A 22,869-nucleotide genomic window follows, 5' to 3' on the forward strand; every position below is an offset into this window, starting at 1 on the left:
ATCTAGTCAGTAGCCAGTTTTAAAATGCAGGTTATTTATTCCTCTCTGGTCTCTTCAGTCTTTCTTAGATTTTTTTTTACCTATTTTCTTTTCTCTCTTTTTTTTGTTTGTTTCTTTTGGAAGGCCTCGCACCTCTCTGCCTTTCATTCAGCCTAGGTAAATTCACTTTATAATCTCTCCCCTGTATTTTAATAATACACATTGGCTTTTACAATTGTTAAACTCAATTAATCCTGAGTGTATATGTTAGCAGACTTAGGTGGCTCCAGTCCAAGTCTGAGGTACCTCTCTTATTAATAAAAAAAATTAATATTTTACATGGCGAGAAATCATTTTATGCATATAATAATTCTTAACTAATATGGAAAGGCTTTGCTTTAGTTACTTTCCTTCTTGGACTATTTCATAGGTTAATATTGTTACACTGATAGGACTGAGACAAATGAAATCTAAATAGCAGATAAAACACTTATAAGTTTTTGAAATAGAAGAACATATGTAGTTTATTGTTTATTGTATTAGGTTCTATCATCCAAGCTAATTATGATCACATAGAGAAAAGCCATTACATTTTTAATATAAGCAGATCAACAGAAAATGATTAGTTCATACTGTAGTATATAGAGCAGTGTACCGTAAATGTGCACCCAAACCACCTGATTCAGGATCTGCCGGAGTACTTCTTGAAATGTAGATTCTAGGGCCCATTGTAGACTTAGTGCAGTAAAATGTCTGGGTAGAGACCCTAAGAATTAGGTAATTCTTACATACACAAGCATGCTATAGAACAATCGTGTTTCTTTTTTTTCTTAAGGTTAGCTAGAATGACAGATGGTTTTATTTAAAGACCTATAAAGTTTACTAAAGGAGTATCCAGCATACATAAATATCAAAGTAGTTTATATCATGTCAGGAGTATGAAGGTGAGGCCTTTTGAAGAATGATCTCATAGGCATTCTTTGGCAAAAATCTGGCAAATGTCCTCTATACTCTAGCTGGGCTTACATTAACCTGACATTCTACCCCCTAGGAAGTAAATTTTGTGGCTTGATTTAAAGTATTTTTGTTATCAAGTCACTTTTTTGGGGAGGAGAGAAGTCAGTCTTTGTGGGGGGCCTTTTGCCACTCTTACCTAAATTATTTTGCATCAATTTAGATTTCTATATTACACACTTCATGATGTTTTCCAAAGTTTCATATTTCCATACTCATGTGTCAAACAGGTATTGGTGTATGAGAGACTCAATTTACATTTAAATCTTTTTGGTCTTTTTTTGTAATTTTTTCTCAGTCTATAGTATATATGCAGTAAAGTTCACAAGTCTTAAGTTTTCAGCTCAATGAATTTTTACAAATGTAATCATCATGCATATAAAGTTATAGAATAATTCCAGCATCTCCAAAGCTTACCTTGTACCATCTCCTAGTCAGTAACCCACCAAAGGTAATCACCATTCTGAATTCTATCAACATAGTATAGTTTTGGCCTTTCGTGAAGTTAATATATATAATATAAATTGAATCATACAGCATTTGTTCTTTCTTATCTGGTTTCTTTAACTTAACATTATATCTGTGAGGTTAGTCCATGTTGCTGTGTGCAGTAGCAGTTTGTTCTTTTTTTTTTTTCCATTTATAAAGCAGTTTTATTCAGATATAATTGATAAGTTGCTGAACACATTTTACATTTAAAGTGTTCAATTTTATAAATTTAGACGTATGAATACACTCATGAAACCACCACTACAATCAAGATAGTGAACATACCCGTCACCTGCAAAAGTTCCTTCTTACCCCTTTGTTTGTTTGTTCATTTGTTTGTTTGTTTTGAAATCTAGTTGATTTACAATGTTGTGTTAGTTTCTGTTATACAGCAAAGTGATTCCGTTTTTTATATATAAGTAAATGTTCTCTCTCTCTCTCTCTCTCTATATATATATATATTCTTTTTCATTATTGTTTATTACAAGATATTGAATTTAGTTCCCTGTGCTATACAGTAGGACCTTGTTGTTTATCTGTTTCATATATATAGTAGTTTGTAACTATCTGTTAATCCCAAACTCCTAATTTATCCTACTTCCTTTGTAATATTAATATTACCCCTTTGGTAACCATAAATTTGTTTCCTATGTCTGTGAGTCTGTTTCTGTTTTGTAAATAAGTTCATTTGTATCATATTTTAGATTCTACATATAAATGATATCATATGATATTTGTCTTTCTCTGACTTATTTCACTTAGTATGATAATCTCTAGGTCCATCTGTGTTGCTACAAATGGCATTATTTCATTCTTTTTTATGGCTGAGTAATATTCCATTGTATATATGTACCACATATGTATATATGTACCACATTGTATATATGTACCACATATGTATATATGTACCACATCTTCTTTATTCATCTGTTGATGGGTGTTTAAGTTGCTTCCATGTCATGGCTATTGTAAATAGTGCTGCTATGAACATTGGGGTGTATGTATCTTTTTGAATTATAGTTTTCTCCAGATATATGCCCAGAAGTCAGATTGCTAGATCATATGGCAACTCTATTTTTAGTTTTTTAAGGAACCTTCATTCTGTTTTCCATAGTGGCTGCACCAATTTACATTCCCCCAACATTGTAGGAGGGTTCCCTTTTCAGTTCGTTCTTTTTAATTGCTTTGTACTATTCCCTTGTACAATTTAGCATGATTTAGTCATCCTATCTATTTTTTCAGTTTTGGCTATTATAAATAGCTATGAATATTCTTGTTTGTGTATTGTGGTGGGTGTACATATGTGCTCATTTCTGCTTAGTGTTTGCATAGTAGAATTGCTGTCATAGGATATGCATATATTCAACTCTAGTAGATAATGCTAAGTGGTTTACAAGGTAGTATACCAACGTATATTCCCACCTGCAGTGTATGAGAGTTCCAGTTGATCCATATCTTACCCAATGCTTGATACTGTCAAGTTTTATTTTCCAGTTTTAGCGATTATAGTAGGTATGTTTTACGTGACTTTAATTTGTTTTTCCTGATGTCTAACAATGTTGAGAACATTTGTATATATCCATAGACTATTAGATTGTTATACTTGTGAAGTGCACATTTAAGGACACATTTTAAAATTGGATGCTGTCTTCTTCTTATTGTTTTGTAGGTGTATTTTTATATTCTGGATATGAATACTTTGTTAGATATGTTTTGCAAATATTTTCTCCAACTCTGTGGCTCAATGTCTTTAAGTATTAATGTTTATAGTTTCAGTGTAGAGGTCTACCACATCTTTGTTAGATTTTTTTCCTAAGAATTTGAGTTTTTATACTCTTTTAAATGGGATTTTTTTCCTAATTGCTGATAAATTTCATTTGTTTTTGTTTGCTGTTAATATATAAAATTCAAGTAATTTTTTTCTATTTTGGCTTTGTATTCAGTGACTTGCTTAATTCATTTATAAATTCTGTAGATTCTTTTGGATTTCTATAAAAACAATCATGTCATATAGAAATAATGACATGTTTATTTCTCCCTTATAAATCATAATTCCTTTTTATTTTATTTTCTTGCTTTATTGAATTTTTTTGCCACTCTGTTCTTGTCTGCAGATGACTGAGAAAGCACTGAGAGTATTGACTTTTGGGGGTTACAAATAAATTTTAGTGAGTAAGCAAATTCACAAATACAAAATCAACAAATATTGGAGATTGACTGTATTTTATATGTATATATATGTAAATAAATGTATACATATACATGAACTATAATATAATTCCATACAGTGTTATAGTGTGTGCCTTTGTATGTATTATGATGAGATATAATTTATTTAATTATACACCTACTCTCAGATGTATGACTTGTCTCCAGTTTTTCTTTGATATTATCACTTCTAGTACCACTACAAACTTCAGCAACAATTAGTTGTTATGCTTTCCTTTTCCATTCTTCCACTTTTTGTGCATTGATACATTATGATCCATTTAAATCCTCATTTTCTCTAAACTCAAACCACTTACCTGCTTGTTTGTTGACTCATTTATTTGTTTAACGAACATTTATTGATCTCTTAATGTGTTTCAGGCTCATTGGACTACTTTTTAGCACATTTCACCACTTTAAAAAAATGGATGCAATCGTTAATTATCAGATTTTTTTTTACTCACAAAAGTATTCTGCATTCAAGAACATTTATTTATGTTCCTCTGTCTACATTATGATGGAATCAATATAATGACGCATTCCAAAGCAAATTGGATAAAGGTGCACTAACTCATATATCATATGCTTCTTATAAGAGTACAACAGTTATTATTAACAAACATTATGTAGTATATACCTAGCTTTCAGCCTTGTTGTTTTATAAAGTTATGTGCTATGGTGAGTTTTATCACCTGTGACCAGTCTTTGCTTTACCAAGAACTTATTCTGACTTTTATCAAACAAGAGGAAAAATATAGCACATGAATTTACCCTTGAACAATTTTTTTTTTCTTTTTTGAATTTTTGGCTTGACAAATGTTAGTGGAAAGTTATCTGGGACTGCTAAATATATTGATTAGAGTCAGAGGAGATGATCCTCGAACAGGGAAGGCTTTGATCAATTCCTTAAAGGATTTTTTGAGATATTCTTTTATTCAGGTAGACAACATTCTAGGCTGATGAAATAAGAAAAATGGCAAAAATGAGTAGACTGTGTAATGACCAATAATTAGGTTAACTCTTCTGGAGAAAAAAATAAAACTAGGATACAAAAAAGAGATGTGTACTTTAGGTAGTGAAATGTTTGGCCAATGATAAAAGGTTTAGATTTAATGAGGAAAGGAAATTTGCACTACCAAATGCTCTTGGAGTAACATTTAAAGAAGATAATTTAAGTGACTGAACATAGGATGGGTGTGGACAGAAAACAACAAAAGAGAAGACACAGTCCAATATATAGAACGTGGAATATGACATTGGATGCAAAAGTGCAGATAGAAATGGCAAATCTAAGAATATTGTGTAGCAAGTATTATCAGAATTTGGCGATGGCTTGATGGGGCAGGCAAAGTAAAAATGACTTCAGAGTTTTGATTGCCTGGAAAGGAAGTACAAGAAGATTGTTGAAGGATGTATTATGTTGAGATAAGTTAATGTTTTGAGAATAATAATGATGAGAAGCCATTGGACCAGCAATGTAGAAATGTCCTATAACTCAGGATCTGTAGCTCAAGGGTTTAAAATGTATTAAAACTCTATGACTGAATGATTTATCCAAGGGAACATGTGTAAAAAGAAAAGAGCCTTGCTTGGGTGATTCTCAGCCAATTGGAGACAAGCACAGGATCCAGCAAAGGACCACCTAAAGAGGCATATGGAAAACTAAGAGTAGAGAGGAATGAAATGTCGAGTTGGAAGACTGCATCAGTGAAGAGAATGTGGGATGATTCACTCAACTGAAGAAAGCAAAATGGGCTAGAACTGGAGACAGTGGTTACCGACAAAGGAAAAGAAATCCTGATTTGACTCAGGTCAGCTTCTGTAAAGAAGCAGCTGTAGTGACTGTAGCCTGGAGTGGAAAGGGGTAAGGAGGGCTATCTACAGGTTGGGAAGTGAACTTTATTATTACATTGCAAACCACACAAAGATAAAATGTACTTCCAGGAATATTTTGTGTAAACAAATGCCTGGACTAGGTCAAGGCGTTTATAAAATATTACTTAAGATCACCTGTCACATAATAGGTACTCACTAGATGTTTGTTAAATGAATGAGTCCTCTCTCATCCCTGTCTTGAACACATCCAATGGCTTTTGGTGCATTTTCTGAATACTAAAAATGTAATAATAGTGATACTAGTGAAACAGTTATAGTAAGTCCCCTACATACAAACAAGTTCTGTTCCAAGAGTGCACTCATAAGTCCAATTTGTTCATAAGTCCAACAGAGCTAGCCTAGGTACCCAACTAACACAATCGGCTATATAGTACTGTACTGTAATAGGTTTATAATATTTTCACACAAATAATACATTAAAAAAACACAAAAAATAAAACATTTTTAATCTTACAGTACAGTACCTTGAAAAGTACAGTAGTACAGTACAACAGCTGGCATACAGGGGCACGTTCACATCTTTGAAAGTTCACAACTTGAAGGTTCGTATGTAGGGAACTTACTGTATATGGAAATGTAAGCTGGAGGCCATATTGGAAGCAGTTTCTGAGGGATACGGGAGAGAAAAATAGAGGTATTCGTCAAACTCCACAAAAGTATAGAATCACAGAAGCAAAATTCTAGAGGTAGGAGGGATCTTGCAGGTCACTGAATAGCTCAACCCTCTTATTACATGGCTGTGGATTTGAGGTCCAGTTTTGCTAAATAACTTACTATATATGTGTCAAGGTTCAGTTCCAGGAAATTGAAACCACACCAGCTTTTCTAAGCATGAAAGGATTTAGTATAAAGAATTAATTGCACATTTAAATTGTTGGAAGGATTGGAGGAGTGGCCCTTAGGCTTGGGCTCCAGTACTAGTTCCCAGAATGATGCAGCTGATTGGCCCACCCGGGCAGCTGCTATTGCTGTGAGGGGGAAGAGGAGCAAGCTGCCGCTGCTGGACCTGTTGACTCCAAGAACTTGCCACCGAAGATGCTCTCTGAGGATAACAAATTGGCACTACTGCTACCACACTTTCCTCTCAGCATCCACGCAGCTGGCGACCAGACCTAGGACGTTAATATAAAAAACCCCAGTCCCCACAGTGCATCTCCAACCATATTTGCCACTTCTGAGTTCAAATCTCACCCGAGTGCTTCTAATCGGCTTAACCCCATGCTCACCTGGGAGCCTAGCTGCAAGCACATTGGGGCTCACAGTTTCAGCTTCTGCAGCAGTACAGGATGCAAGGAAGTTGGAATGGATGTCGACTGCCAAATCACCGGATTCACACACCTGCATCCACAACTAGGAAAGCACATCACTGCAACGAGAACATGGGAGGCCTGTTCTTGCAGTCTCACTGTTATCATCGAACCTAAGTGCACACATAACAAGAGAATTATGTAGGTTCAGCTCTCCTTCTAGAAATCACACTCTATACTGAGAGACCTCTAAGTAGGGCAACCACTTAATTTGTTCAAACTGGGCCACATTTGAAAGTGGAGAGAAAACATTACTAGTATTTATGCCAGGATAACAGGCATGATACAGAGATCATACAGGCCCCCAGAAAACTGGCTCCAAGCCTGTCTGTAAAATAGGTAAGATTCTTCATGATCTTGCTTCAGTCTCCCTTAGTGACCACATCTGTCAGCACAAATCTTCACTTTACTTTTTGCTCCATCCTCTTTAAAGTCTCTTCTCCCAGGATATCAGTACTGTTCAGGTCTTCTGCACACACTATGTCCTTGCCTAGAACGGCCCTCTCTATTTCTCCACGTGTCTAACTTCTGAGTGTCTTTCAAAATCCAGTGCAGCTGTCACCTCCTCTGTTGAAATGCTCCCAGATTCTTCCAGGTAGGAAGCTGGTTCTTCTTCAGTTACATACTTACCTTGTATGAAAATATCTATTTATATTTCTTTCCTATTAAGCTGTAACCACCTCAGTGACAGGAACTGGGCTTTATTCCTAGAAACCAGATCAAATTCTATGCTGAAAAAGTGCTCAAGAAATGTTTGGAAATAGATGGATGGAAGGAATTAAGGAAGAGATGGAAAGAAATAAAGCAACAAGGGAATGAAAGGAGCAAGGAACTGAAAGAAAGGGGGGGGGGGGGAAGGAAGAGAAGGGGGAGCACGAGGAAAGGAGGTAATGAGCCTTTTCTAGAAACTCTAACGTTTTCATTTGTGGGAATTCTCCTTATATTACCAATCTATTAGATCTTTAAAAGTACTGAATAAGTCAAGATGAAATCCATGCACACTCACTTAGAAATAGAATTGCTGCCTGTAGTCTGGATTTCCCATCTGATATTTGAAGAAATTCAGCATTTGTTGACCTTGATGACACTTCAGTGGTTAATGGTTTCACTCCATCATGTTAATCTATCAAATATGTCATTCCTCACTTTGAGTTGAACATATAAATGTTTAGATTTCTTGCACTCAAATTGCAAAAAGATCTTTAAAATCTAGAAAGATGAATTTAGATACAATCAGACCCTAGTACACCAATGAATCGTCCTTGTTACCCTTTTCTTTCACTTATCACAAGATGATTCCTTTTTTGAGTGAGTGGTTTCATCCTGCTTGTTGTGGCCCTTGTTGTTGATTGTAAGGGATGGCCCACAATGAACCTGATTTACAGAATTTATTTCTTGCCTTCACTTCTGTAACATGACTTCCTAAAGTTCACCCCCAATTTTCTATCGTCTAAATGTGGTTTTTTTAAAACCTAGTTTGTAAATCTCTAAAAAATTCAGTGCAAAACATTTTCTTTTTTCATTCTTTTTTTTTTAATATAAATGTATTTATTTATTTATTACTTATGCTGCATTGGGTCTTTGTTGCTGCACGTGGCTCTCTCTAGTTGCGGATCTTCGTTGCGGTGCGCGGGCTTCTCATTGCAGTGGCTTCTCTTGTTGCAGAGCACAGGCTCTAGACACGTGGGCTCAGTGGTTGTGGCTCGCGGGCTCTAGAGTGCAGGCTCGGTAGTAGTGGCGCACGGGCTTAGTTGCTCTGTGGCATGTGGGATCTTCCTGGACCAGGGCTCAAACCCGGGCCCCCTGCATTGACAGGAAGATTCTGAACCACTGCGCCACCAGGGAAGCCTGCAAAACATTTTCAATGACTATGTCAAACATCATGTTCTTTGGACTGTAAGGCGATACCTATGTTTGCTAAGGTTTTAATTTTTTGAACTTGCTCCATGTTTGTGTTAAGTAATAAGCAGATTTGGGTGGGTGCTACCCTTGGAAGACAGTTTCTTTCTGTAAACTTATTTACGGTGAATGCCTCTTGGCTCACCCAGCTTGTAATGAACAAAGAAACTCATATTGTTTTATGAGAAAGGTGAATAGAATTTTTTTTTGAGATTTACTGAATACTGCTCAGCTTTCTCTCCCTTCTCTCCCTGTGTGCTGCAAGGACATATTCCAGGAGATTTAATATCTCATAAAAGTATGATTTTTGTATTAAAAGAGTGTTATCAGGGTGTTTACACTGAACATTTCACTACTACCCAACTTCCATAAGTCCAATTAAATGTGTATAGAAAGTCAACTAAGGAAAGCTCAATGGCTATAGAAAATTCTAAGTCATGTTGCAGAGTAACATGCCTATAAATCCAAGTTTCTAAACCCCACCATATGTTCTTAGCAAAACCAAATTAAGTGAACTTCTACTCTTGGCCAAGGTGGAATAACAGAGACTGGATTTACCCTCCTGCGTTAAACAACCAGAAATGAACAAAATATATGAAACAATAGTTTGCAAGACACTGGCTATCTGGCAATGAAGGATAGTGATCCCCAAGAAATGAGAAACAAATGCAGTGAGACTCAGCATTACCCCAGTTTACTGCCTGGAGGATTTCTAGTCTGAATCTCAGGGAAGGAGAACCCCAGCTGAGCCTGACAGAGTTGAGAAGCCAGAGCTGAGAGTCTGGGAGATGAAGGTGGACAGAGTTCACAGGCTGAGTCTGGAGGAAGAGAGAGCTACACAGAGGTAAAAGTCTGAAGATCTGAAGAGGTTCCCCTCTAGTATTTAGTCGAGTCGTGATCAGCACATACAGGTGAAGAAACTGCAGAGCTTGGAAAAAAAACCACGCAAGAGGATTAGGGGAACAGTGCCCACACTTCCATAGGGCTGGGCTTAGTGCCTGTTCCCATGAGGCAGACTGGAGTATCTCATGGTTCACCCATCACTGGATGGAGCGTGCAGAGGGGTCTTGCCTCAGTAGTGGTGAGTAGCTCTAGATGGGCACCGCTCTGATCCTGCTTAATACGTCTTAAAAACAAGACCTGAAAGGACCAAACTGTTTTTAAGTAACTTAGCCACATCCAAGAACAAAGCTTATGAAATTTATAGGAATACAAAGATATTCAGCAGCCAAGAAGGTAAAATTCACTATGTCAGACATCTGATCAAAATTACCAAGTATGCAAAGATACAGGAAATTGCAACCCAGAGGGATGAGAAAAAATCAGTCAGTCAAAACTGACAGAAATGTTAGAATTCAAAGCATTAAATAGCTATTAAAACTATATTCCATAAGTTAAAAAAGTAGACGATAGAAAAATACCCCCAATTTTTTTCTTCCACATGATCAATACTATCTGGAAGGATGTATTATGGGCATATATTTTTAAAAATGTAAATATAACAGAGTTTTTTTTCTCCAGCAAATTTTATTCCTTACACTAAGAATAGTTTTATTTTTAGCAAATAAGTGACTTTAGTGGAAATTCACTCTAGGAATGAATCAAAAATCTTATTCGAATGCCAAAAATGGTATGTTATTAAATTTAACTTGGATAATGTCTTTTGTGGGTTAGGAGTTGTACTATTCCATTCATAGTATTTGGTAACAAATATGGTTCTATTGTAAATTTGCCTTAAATATGCAGTAATTATTATGGCTCAAATATACTGACTACATAAGATATAATTATGAAAAGTGACCTTCCATCTAAACATAGGCCAAAACTATTTGATCAGTATTACTCAAATGAACATAGCACTTTAGATAAAAACATGTTGAATGACTATTTCTTCAATAGTTAATGTTATGATAATATACATTTTTAACTTTATATTTTTATAACTAAATTTTAAAAGAAAATTTATTGGAGGTAGCATAGTAAAATTTTGCTGCATCACAACAAAAAGGCATAAAGTGAATTTTTAATCACTTAGTATAAAATTCTGGTCTGTGTTATGGATGTGTAAATAGCTAAATAATCTAAATGTCACCTTTACTCAACCTTTTATAGGTTGTCTATAAAATCTGGAAACATAGATAATATTTTATCTTTCAGAGCAGAGACTGAAGATGTCCTTGACAATGTTCTGTATATTTGTTTGTGCCTCCAGACTTTATGGACACTTGGTTCCTCTTTAAAGGTGAATGAGAAGATTTTTTTCTTATTGTGATAAATTACTAGACTTCTACATTGTCATGAAATATTTTATATCATAATGTAGGATCTCTTATAGTGTAGTACCTTTTTCCATGTACAAATATATTTAAATTGTGAATTGTACCCTTGATCAAGGACTTAGCAACAGATCAATTATACATATGATCAATCATATATGATCAAAAAAACCATAACAACAATAAGCAACTTTAATAATCTAAAATAGTGAAATTATGGCCCAATTATTAATTAGGGAAATTTAGTCAGGAAGAAGATCCTCTAGCACTGCCTATTTATTTTATAGATAAGGAAACTGAGGTGCAGATAAGTTTGACATCTTTCTCAAAATCATACAGATGGATCATAGCAAAGCTGGGCCTAGACCTCTGTTTTCTTTGTATTTGTTTTGTTGCCTTATAACAAACACCAAGAACTTAGTGGCTTAAAACAACCCTCATTTATTAGCTCGAAGTTCTTATAGATCAGAAACCAAGGTCACTGGACTGGGTTCTAAGCTTAGGGTATCACAAGGCCAAAATCAAGGTTCTAGACAGTTTGAACTCTGCTCTGGAGGCTCTGGGAAAGAAGGAATCCACTTCCAGTCTCATTCAGTTTGTTGGCAGAGTTTAGGTCCTTGCTGTTGTAGGACTGAGATCCCCATCTCCCTGCTGACTAGGGTTCAATGTCAGCAACTGAAGACCTCTCTCTGGTCCTTGCATAGGCTGCGTCTGTCTTCAAAACCAGAAATGGCAAGTCATGTCATTCTCATGGTTCACATTCCAGAACTTCTCTCCTCCCCCTTTCTCTCAGCAAAAGCTCTCTGCTTTTAATGGCTCAGGAGGTCAGATCAGGGCCAACTGAATAATACCTTTGTCTCATGGTCAACTGTGCATATAACGTAATCATATCTCATCAAATTCACAAGTTCTGGGGATCTTTGTGGGGCCATTTTAGAAAGTCTGCCTACCACACTCTGAATCTATTCTGACTTTCTTTGTGTTATACTCTACAACCTCATTCTGAAAGATCTACAATATACATATAAATTAAAGATTTACATATATGTATAAAAATTTTACATGTATCTCACACAAATATAACTTTGATATTCATGTGGCTCGTTCCATTACTTTACAAGATCTCTGTCCATTTTCTGCCTTCTTTTGAACATCTTAACTAAAAATTGTGCACACTTCACCTTGTCACTCTTATTCCCCTCATCCTGTTTTATTCTTCTTACACTACTTCATCATTCTTATCACTGGAACGTAAGTTCTATACGGGCAAGCTCCACATTTGATTTGTCCACTGCTGTACTCCCAAGTGCTTAGAACAGTGCCAGGTCAAGTAGCCCTGTTCTTTAATTATTTATCAGAAATAATAAATACTTAATGTTAATATTCATAGTTTGGCTCTAAGGACTTGTTTAAATTTTTGTTAAATCATTCCATATACCCTTGGAGAAAAATTTAGTATGCTAAAGTAGAGTTTCTGGGGAAATTTGGATAAAGAAATCCCTTTACCCTTAATAAAGTAGCATATAGGAGGCAACTGATAGAAGTAACTTGAGCTTTGAAACTGGCAGCTATGAAATGGAATTCTATCTGTCCTTTATGCAGTTGAGTTTACTTAGAAAACTTTAACTTCTAGCAGTGTCAGATTAGTAGGATGTAATCTAGTAAATTGGGTATAGGGACCACTTCCTCTACTCTGATTTAGTAGAGCTGAACTACAAAAGCCATAAATAAGAAAGAATATAATTTACTCAAGAGGAGGAGAAACGTTCATTAGAATGCTATTAAATGTAGAGAGAGTAAAATTTGAAAATTAAAAACTGTACTATCTTCCAGAATTAAACTATGTTTTTACCTGAATAAGAGCAATGGAAGAAACAAACTAGAAAGTAGGTCACTAGTAGAAAAGCCCTTAAATTTAAAATGATATAAAGAGAATAAAACAATTAATTTGGGAGATTTTTAATATAAACAGAATATATCATCCTTTTCAAGGGACTGTACAGCCCAAGAATAGTTTATTAAAGAGTGGGAAGGAAAATTGATGACTATAGCAGGAAGGCTATAGATGGGTTTATTCATCAGGGTTCTTTTATTTTCAGTTGTTAGGAACTAACATCAAACTGTCTTCGGCAAGAATTTTTTTCGAAAGCAGTAAGAGAAGAAAATCAGGTGGTAATATTGTTTATTGACTCACAAAACCGAAAAAATCAAGGTTTAAAGAATGGTTGAATTCAGAGGCTTGGAGTCATCACTGGAACAGAACTATTCTTTCCGTTAATAATCTTCACTTTCCTCTTCTTGCATTAACCTTAGACCAACAACTCTCCCGAGCTTTCCCCAAGCACCTTCACAGTTATATTCTGCCAGTTTCAAGCTCAGTAGAGAGAACTTCTCTTCCCTAGTAGTTCCAAATAAAACGGTCCTAGGTCATAGTTTCATTGGCATGAGTTAGGCCATCCACCCATCCAATTACTAGAGTCAAGGAAATGGAATACAGTACTTGGCCCTGCCTGGGTCAATGCCCACTGCTAGAGCTGAGTGTCCAGGGGTGGAGTGGGGAAGTGAAGGCAGGAGGGTGTAGATCGTTGTACTTACATGAACTGCCTGGAGAAAGACAGAAACCCCACACCTAGATTTGCCAGATTTAGCAACTAAAAATGCAGGATTCTCCTTTAAATTTGAAGTTCAAATAAACATGGAAGAAGTTTTTAGTATTAGGTAGGTCCCATGATAATATTCAGGACATACTTATACCAAAAAAACTGTTGTTTATCTGACATTTAAATTGAATAGAGAATACTGTACTTTGTCTGACAACCCTGCCCACACCCAGACATTTCAGTGATTTATTCAAGAAACGGTTGGAATGGGGCTGAGCAAGCAGCAGTGATGAATCCACTACTATAGGAACGAAGGACTGAATGTCAACAGCCATTACCGGGCCAAAAGAATGCAGAAGTGATCTGTAGGCAAGCAGATTACAATAAGAGAAATGAAACATAAAATGCATGAATGCAAACTAAGATAGAGTAAAAGAGACCCATGGAAGACTGTTACTAGGGAATGTGGGAAGAGGAGGACTTATAAAGGAGGATTCAGCAATGTGAGTTGCCTGTGCAGCTTCCATTTCCCCCTCCTCTTTTATTTCAAGGCCTTCCCCCTTCACCTTTTTAAATAAGGTCTCCGTACTATTCATGAACCCATACTTTTTCTAAACATGTACTTCAGAGGAGGCTGGCTTCAGTTACAGAAGTTGATTTCTGATTGGAATAAGGCATGTGTGAGTTCAGTTCTTATCTTTGATTTTTACATGGCCTTGTGATTCAGTTCAGGCCACTGAAACACGTAGTTAAATGTACCAGAGGGCTTCTAGGAAAGATTTTTGCCTACTTTTAAGAAAGACATGCAAAAAAGATACAATTTGTGGTACCTGGCTCTGATGCTGGAATTGGTGCAGCCATTCTGAAATAATCAAAGAAGCGAATCGGAAGACAAAGCAGGATATGAAAAGATGGAAAGAAGTGTGTACCTGATCTATTGATGAACTGATCAGCCCAGGAATCACCCTACCTCTGGACCTCTTGTAGTGCAAATTAATATATTTCCTGATTGTTTAAGACACTTTAAATAAAGTTTTCTTTATTTGCAGCTAAAAACGTTCTAACTGACATATAAGAGATTGTTATAAAAGTCAGGATTTTCTATATATTGGATATTGAAGTGACCTTTCTATTTTGTTCATTTGCTAATGATCACAAACTCAAAGCATGAAAACATTGTTTTTTTTACTTAAAAAGTAAGAAGTTTTCCATTTAAAAATGCCATATGCTACCCCTTAAAGTAGTCAGTGAAAACAAAAGCAAACCTGTACTTTAGAATTAGAACTATTGGGGAAAAGAAATCACGGAGACTAATATTCATTCAATGGTAATGTCTTTTTTAAAAAAAGAGCAACAGTTACTTAATGAAACTTCAAAATTGGCATCATAAATTGGCCTGAATATAGTTCTTTGAACTATCACTATGGAATTTCCCAGTTGGTGAAGGATCCAGATGCTTTTCAAAGAAACATTTTATTAATCTTGGTAGAATGGTGCCCCCATATGTGTGGAGATGCTGTTACTGTATCTTTTTGGAATCACAACAATATAAATTTATTTAAATTATATCCATGGAAAAATCACTGTTCAATGATACAAACAGGTCAAAACAATTACTTAAGTTAACTCCTCTCTGTTTCTGACCTTAACAGATGACATGTGTTGGATTTTATGCCTATTTTTAGCTCTGATCTTAGGATCTCCACCTACCATTGGAAAATCCAGCTGTGGCATTCCAGTCACTTCATTTTCACGGCAGGAGTCTGTTCATGAAGAATGCCAAATTTCTACATATAGATTCATTCTGTGTTTATTGTTACTGAAAAACATTTTTTTCCTCATTTTCTGAAGTAGATGCACTACAGAGAAAGCTGCTGTGGGACATTTTGGTAAAGTGAATCTTACTTTATCATTCTCTTATTAACATGAAATTAATTTGCATTCCCAAAGGGAGTAGGAGAGCAGGGGGAATCTACACAATAAAATTAAATATTGTCAATGTCATATCTATTAAGACTAGATTCAGTGACATATAAAAGAAAACCCAAACATGGCCTAAACATGATGGAAGTGCTATCCTCCATAGCACTTTGTGTAACAGAGTCGGTTCCAGGGCTGGGATGCCAGCTCCATAGTCACCTTGGGGTCAGATCCCTTCTTTATAGCTATTCTACCAAACTAAGCACATGCCTTGAATCCAGGCTTACCTCAAAGAACTCTTGATATCATGTCCAAGGTCCAGGCAGCTAGAAGGAATACTAAGTGAAGGACCAAAGGAGCTCACCTACCAAGATGTGTGGTCCTTAGTCACAAGGGAGTCTGCGAATGACTTTTTTTTTTTTTTTTTTTTTTTTTTTTTTTTTTTTTTTTTTGCGAATGACTTTTAACTGGGTTTATTTCTACCTCACATAGAATTGACAATCTATTCCTTAGGCGTAAAAAAATGGATGTAGGGTAGATGCTTCTATCACATTCCCTATCACAGTATGCTTAAGATTGTATTCCAACCCCAAATGTATTTGTATCAGTTTCAGAATTTGATCAGAACTTGTACCTTTCCAGTTTTAAGTTTGTCTCCTGTCATTTTTTAACCATAGGAATTTTTTCTGGGGTGGGAAGTGATTTCACCAATCTACACTTAGATTTCCTGTAAATGTAATTAAGCATGTAAACATGCCATATTCCATCCTGAAAATGTCTTAGGCCCAAGTGTTATAATTAGCAAAACAAATTATATTCTACTTTATCTGTTTGGTAAGTTCAAAATTCTGATTTAACACTATATCCTATCTTTTTTTTTGTTTTTGTTTTTTTAAAATTTATTAATTTACTTATTTATTTATGGCTGTGTTGGGTCTTTGTTTCTGTGCGAGGGCTTTCTCTAGTTGTGGCAAGCGGGGACCACTCTTCATCGCGGTGCGCGGGCCTCTCACTAAGGCGGCCTCTCTTGTTGCGGAGCACAGGCTCCAGATGCGCAGGCTCAGTAATTGTGGCTCATGGGCCCAGCTGCTCCACGGCATGTGGGATCTTCCCAGACCAGGGCTCGAACCCATATCCCCTGCATTGGCAGGCAGATTCTCAACCACTGCGCCACCAGGGAAGCCCCTATCTTTTAACTCTAAAAATAACTATATTTACTGTGACTTGATTGGTCACCTGTTTGCCCCCAAACATTTCATATTTTCTGTAAAAACAGACTTTATAGTAAAATCATTCTTTTTCTGAAAGTGCCTTTACAGCCATTGGGAAGCTACGGGGTACAAAAAAAGGGTACAGTCAAAATGTTTCCAAAATATTAATTAATTCTCATCAGTAACTTCTAAGGTAAGTTTCAAAAACATACATTTCCCAAATAGTTTGAAAAACATAAAACTCACTCTAAGTGCTAAGGGGATTGCCTTTGATATTACTGTGAAGCTTGAAAAGTACCCTAAGCATCAGCTTTTTGGAATGAAGCATGGGGAATAGTAGCACACTATACTTATTGCAAGGCCTTATTTATTGATTGATATATATATATATATATATATATATTTTTAAATGCTATTCTTGTCTGCTTACATTCTTTTTATGTATGTATGTATGTATATATGTATGGCTGTGTTGGGTCTTCGTTTCTGTGCGAGGGCTTTCTCTAGTTGCGGCAAGCGGGGGCCACTCTTCATCGCGGTGCGCGGGCCTCTCACTATGGCGGCCTCTCTTGTTGCGGAGCACAGGCTCCAGACGCGCAGGCTCAGTAGTTGTGGCTCACGGGCCTAGTTGCTCCGCGGCATGTGGGATCTTCCCAGACCAGGGCTCGAACCCGTGTCCCCTGCATTGGCAGGCAGATTCTCAACCACTGCGCCACCAGGGAAGCCCTGATTGATATATTTTAAGATGCTCAGTTTTCCTGCTAATTCTGTTATCACATCAATCAATCTCTGCTGTCCAACTCAGCCACAGCCTTTCAAATCACCTTGAATGCACTTACTTAGCAGGATGCCAACAGTGTGTCACAGAGATCCATAGTCTGCAACACCCAACACAAAATGTCACTCTGCTTTCACTTCTTGAACTTGCCTATTGACTTCGCTGTGATTCCTCAGTCCTTAAAGCAGAAAACAGGTCTGATAGGGAGTGTTTGGACATGATTAACATGATATTCACCTTAAAGTGTTCTTATTCCTATACTAATGGGGGCGCAGAGAGAATGGTAGAATTAGACACAGAATTAGAATTACATACATTTTGTCAAAGTGTGTGCCTGCTTTTCAACTCTGAAGCTTTATAAAGGTGTGAACTATTACTAAAAGGCATGTTCTAATGCCCTGATTAGGTCTGTTTAAAGTAGAAGTTGTGGAAGTGATTTAAGCCAATATAATTGTTTGTGACTACATGATACAAATTCAGGTTCGTTCTGAATGTAAATCTGGTACAACCATGTGGTTCCCAGAGTTAACAACTAAAGAGTTCTTAATCTTCTCAGGATCTACCATTTATTGAGTGGGTACTCAATAAATATGCACTGAGTGAAGATCAGTGCCATCTATAAGCTCTTTCCAATTTGATGTTAGATTTTTAATCTACTAAGCAAGTTTGTCTCATTGGATTTAATCCTAATTTTAACTGAAAGCAACATCCCAGATTCTTCTCTGCTTTATCTACTTTGTGCTCTGCATGAGACATTGTTACCCTCATTCTTTCTAAAATTATCAGCAATTCAGATTTTCCTTTATTAATTCCAGATTTTTTTTCACCTCTATTTTAGAAGAACTATAACCATTTGACATGTGACATATAAAATAAAATGTAGGAAGCTTTAAAAGGTGTAGAAAACTTCTCTTAGTGGGAAATCAGCAGCAGCATCATAATCATCATCATAGTAGTAGTAATAGCAGTAAATACAATTTGTTGAGCACTTATATCTAAGCACTGTATACAGTGTTTTTACTAACATTAATCACAACAACTCTGCAAAGTAGGTATTATTATCCCATTTTACAGATGAGAAAACTGAGACTCAGAGAGGTTAGGCATCTTAAGTAAAATCACACTTCTAGGATGCGACACTGCCAGGATTTGAAGCCAGGTATATCTGATTACAAAGCTTGTGATCATTATATCGTAAAGTATGTATACTGGGAAAAATTCATTATGAATGAAGATATTTCACAGCCTCAGAACTATTTGTAATTAATAGGAATGTATATAAATAAAAAGTGCCAGAAGTTATTCAACCACTGTCTTTTTTGAAAAGTTTGACATTGCCCACTTTAGGAATCACAGAAAAGAACACTGTATGGCACAGGAGGAAATAGGGACAGAAGTATTCTTTTTTTTTTTTTTAAACATCTTTATTGGAGTATAATTGCTTTACAATGTTGTGTTAGTTTCTGCTGTATAACAAAGTGAATCAGCTATACATATACATATATCCCCATATCTCCTCCCTCTTGCATCTCCCTCCCACCCTCCCTATCCCACCCCTCTAGGTGGTCACAAAGCACTGAGCTGATCTCCCTGTGCTATGCGGCTGCTTCCTGCTAGCTAGCTATTTTACATTTGGTAGTGTATATATGTCAGTGCCACTCTCTACCTTCGTGCCAGCTTACCCTTCCCACTCTCCGTGTCCTCAAGTCCATTCTCTACGTCTACATCTTTATTCCTGTCCTGCCCCTAGGTTCTTCAGAATTTTTTTTTTTTAATATTCCATATATATGTGTTAGCACATGGTATTTGTTTTTCTCTTTCTGACTTACTTCACTCTGTATGACAGACTCTAGGTCCATCCACCTCACAACAAATAACTCAATTTCATTTCTTTTTATGGCTGAGTAATATTCCATTGTATATATGTGCCACATCTTCTTTATCCATTCATCTGTCAATGGATGCTTAGGTTGCTTCCATGTCCTGGCTATTGTAAATAGAGCTGCAATGAGCATTGTGGTACATGACTCTTTTTGAATTATGGTTTTCTCAGAGTATATACCCAGTAGTGGGATTGCTGGGTCATCTGGTAGTTCTATTTTTAGTTTTTTAAGGAATCTCCATACTGTTCTCCATAGTGATAGTTCTCCACTGTTCTGCATATCAATTTACATTCCCACCAACAGTGCAAGAGGGTTCCCTTTTATTCACACCCTCTCCAGCATTTATTGTTTGTAGATTTTTTGATGATGACCATTCTGACTGGTGTGAGGTGATAACTCACTGTAGTTTTGATTTGCATTTCTCTAATGATTAGTGATGTTGAGCATCCTTTCATGTGTTTTTTGGCAATCTGTATATCTTCTTTGGAGAGATATACTATGTTCTTGGATTGGAAGAATCAACATTGTGAAAATGATTATACTACCCAAAGCAATCTACAGATTCAGTGTAATCCCTATCGAACTACCAATGGCATTTTTCACAGAACTAGAACAAAAAATTTCACAATTTGTATGGAAACACAAAAGACCCCGAATAGCCAAAGCAATTTTGAGAAAGAAAAACGGAGCTGGAGGAATCAGGCTCCCTGACTTCAGACTATACTACAAAGCTACAGTAATCAAGACAGTATGACACTGGCACAGAAACAGAAATATAGATCAATGGAACAGGATAGAAAGTCCAGAGATAAACCCATGCACGTATGGTCACCTTATTTTTGATAAAGGAGGCAAGAATATACAGTGGATAAAAGACAGCCTCTTCAATAAGTGGTGCTGGGAAAACTGGACAGCTACATGTAAAATAATGAACTTAGAACACCCCCTAACACCATACACAAAAATAAACTCAAAATGGATTAAAGACCTAAATGTAAGAAGTATTCTTGATTGAATAAAAGCAATGGTTGAAAGAAAAAGACGTCCTTCTTCCTTCTCAGGTTCCTCATGCAATGAAAAAATAGATTCTCTTACCAAAAAACCACCTATTTAAGGAGGGATGCAAAGGCCAAACCAAAGGTATCTTAGAGCAAGATGAACTGTCCTTCTGAAATAAGTATTCAGCCTTCTTCATTCATGCATCAGACTTAATGACATGATGACATTTCTAGTATATTTCCATTGGATACTGCCACTGACAGTTCTGCCAAAAAGAGCCATTTTTAGAACTGGGAGCTCATGTATGAATTTCCTATTTGTACGCTAGCTATCACAACCTTTCACATTCTCAAGTGTGTGAAGGGACTGAGGTTGAATAGTAAAGCTGTTTGCAGGTGTAGTCTCTTGCCCTCAGTGTGGGTTTACAGCTCTTAAAAACAACTTTTGAGGAAAGCTTTCTGTTTGATGTGGATGGTGGTGAGAGTTATTTACGTATTGTAGAGCCAATGTGATTCCCTGATGAGCAGAAAAATCCCAGTTAATGATCTAGCATTTGGGCTTGGCTCAAAGTAAATTACAGTATAGCTTTCAAACCTGAGTAGTCATATTCAGAGGCTGTGCCCATACTTGTAGGGGAGGGTGCTGGTGTTTCTCTATATTTTTTAAAAGTGGAAAGGGTATGAGTGAGATCTGTACTTCTATTACTTCTAGTCCTATGTGGCTAGGGCTTGGTCATCAATCTTCTTGACCAAGAGACACTGCTTTTTCCCCTGCAACTTTACTAACACCACAAAGATGGAGAGGAAAATGCCTATTCATTAATGCCAGACACTGCTTCAAATGGCTTACAGGCCTCAGTGCAACATTAAATAAGCCTCCATATAAAGCATGAGTCAAAATTGGTTCTGTCAAACTTGTTTTTAGATATGTGATTGTTTTAGTCATCAAGGCAGTATGTAAAATAAAATCCTTTCCAGGTTTTATATATTTGAAATGGGAATGCATATTCTTTCAGTTCTGTACCGGCAGTTTTGATTAATATCTTTTATTTTAGTATTCATATAACATATTTTATTTTTTAATTCACCAAAGCATTTTCTTCATGAAAACTATGGTAATCTGAATCTAGGTAATTAGATAATCTAGATAACTAGAACCTGAGAATGCCTCTCACTCTCTTTCTCTCCAGGTAGATAGATAGACAGATAGGTAGATAGATAGGTAGATAGATAAATAGCAGATAGATAGATAGATAGATAGCAGGTAGATAGATAGATAGCAAGCAGGTAGATAGATAGATAGATAGATAGACAGATAGATGATCTAGAGATATGTATGTACATGGATATCTGTATATCTCTCTGTGTGTATCTATGTATATGTATATCTGCTTGGAAAGTAAAAATAATTAAATTCCTTCCACAGCATAAAATAGTTTATACTTTTATATTCTTCTGTTATAGGTAATTTTCTGACTGATTTTTTACTTTGGTATCTCACGGATTCAGATATACAGCTATCGAAATGGCCTGCTATCCAGAAGATGGCCAGTACAAATGTGGAAGACCTATACTGTCTGCCTAATGGCATTCACTAGAAAACCACACTCATAAGAAATAAAGTAATATATGGTCACTGATAATCATACCACTAAATGCTATTTGTTGTGTTGCCATGCTATAATTTGATTTTTAAGTTAAGGCTACTTGAAAAAGAAGCAATTTAGATTTATGTGATACAAATTCCACACTCCATAATTAAAGTAACTTAACCACTGTTAACTTATTAATCTGTGAACTTTAAATTTATAGTCTCCATTTATTTAATAGCTACTTAGCCTGCATATGTTCTGCACCCTTTGGCTCTGCCCTGAGGATACAGCTGGAGGAAGACTAAATACTCTGTTCCTCCTGGAACAGTCGGTCTGGCTGGTGGCACTGCTTTCTATGCAGTAATATTATTTTGCCCTCCGTGTTGCTGTTCTGTGTTGAATTTATAGGAGGTCTATCTGAACACATGCATGTGCACATTATTTAAGGAATAAACTGAAAAGCTACATCCTGGTGACTATGGATGATAATTATAGGCCCCCAAGAAGATCTTTTTTTGTAAGAAGTTACTAGAAGGCCCATTGGGGAAACTGAAATGCCTGGGTTCCTTTTGTTTCTTAATAGAATCGGATCTGGAAGGCCTTGATGATCTAGGTACTGTTTACAGCAGCATTGACCAGCAGCTGAATGAAGCCATGAGGCGACGCAGACACGCGGGAGAAAACGATTACAACATCGAGGTGCTGCTGGGAGTGGATGACTCTGTGGTCCGTTTCCATGGCAAAGAGCACGTCCAAAACTACCTCCTCACCCTGATGAACATTGTGAGTAGTGACTCCTTTTCGAGGTTCTTTTGATCT

General features: G+C 36.4%; 1 protein-coding gene across 1 annotated transcript in view; it reads left to right on the forward strand.

Annotated features, from left to right (window-relative positions):
- ADAMTS3 (ADAM metallopeptidase with thrombospondin type 1 motif 3) overlaps positions 1 to 22,869 on the forward strand; it is a 290,776-nt gene that overhangs the window by 199,090 nt on the left and 68,817 nt on the right. The window contains exon 5 of the mRNA XM_036852044.1: positions 22,634 to 22,833. Within this exon, the coding sequence (XP_036707939.1) occupies positions 22,634 to 22,833 (200 nt within the window). The remainder of the gene's footprint in view (positions 1 to 22,633; positions 22,834 to 22,869) is intronic.

This window comes from Balaenoptera musculus, chromosome 5 (genome assembly GCF_009873245.2).
Source record: "Balaenoptera musculus isolate JJ_BM4_2016_0621 chromosome 5, mBalMus1.pri.v3, whole genome shotgun sequence".
NCBI classification, from domain to species: Eukaryota; Metazoa; Chordata; class Mammalia; order Artiodactyla; family Balaenopteridae; genus Balaenoptera; species Balaenoptera musculus.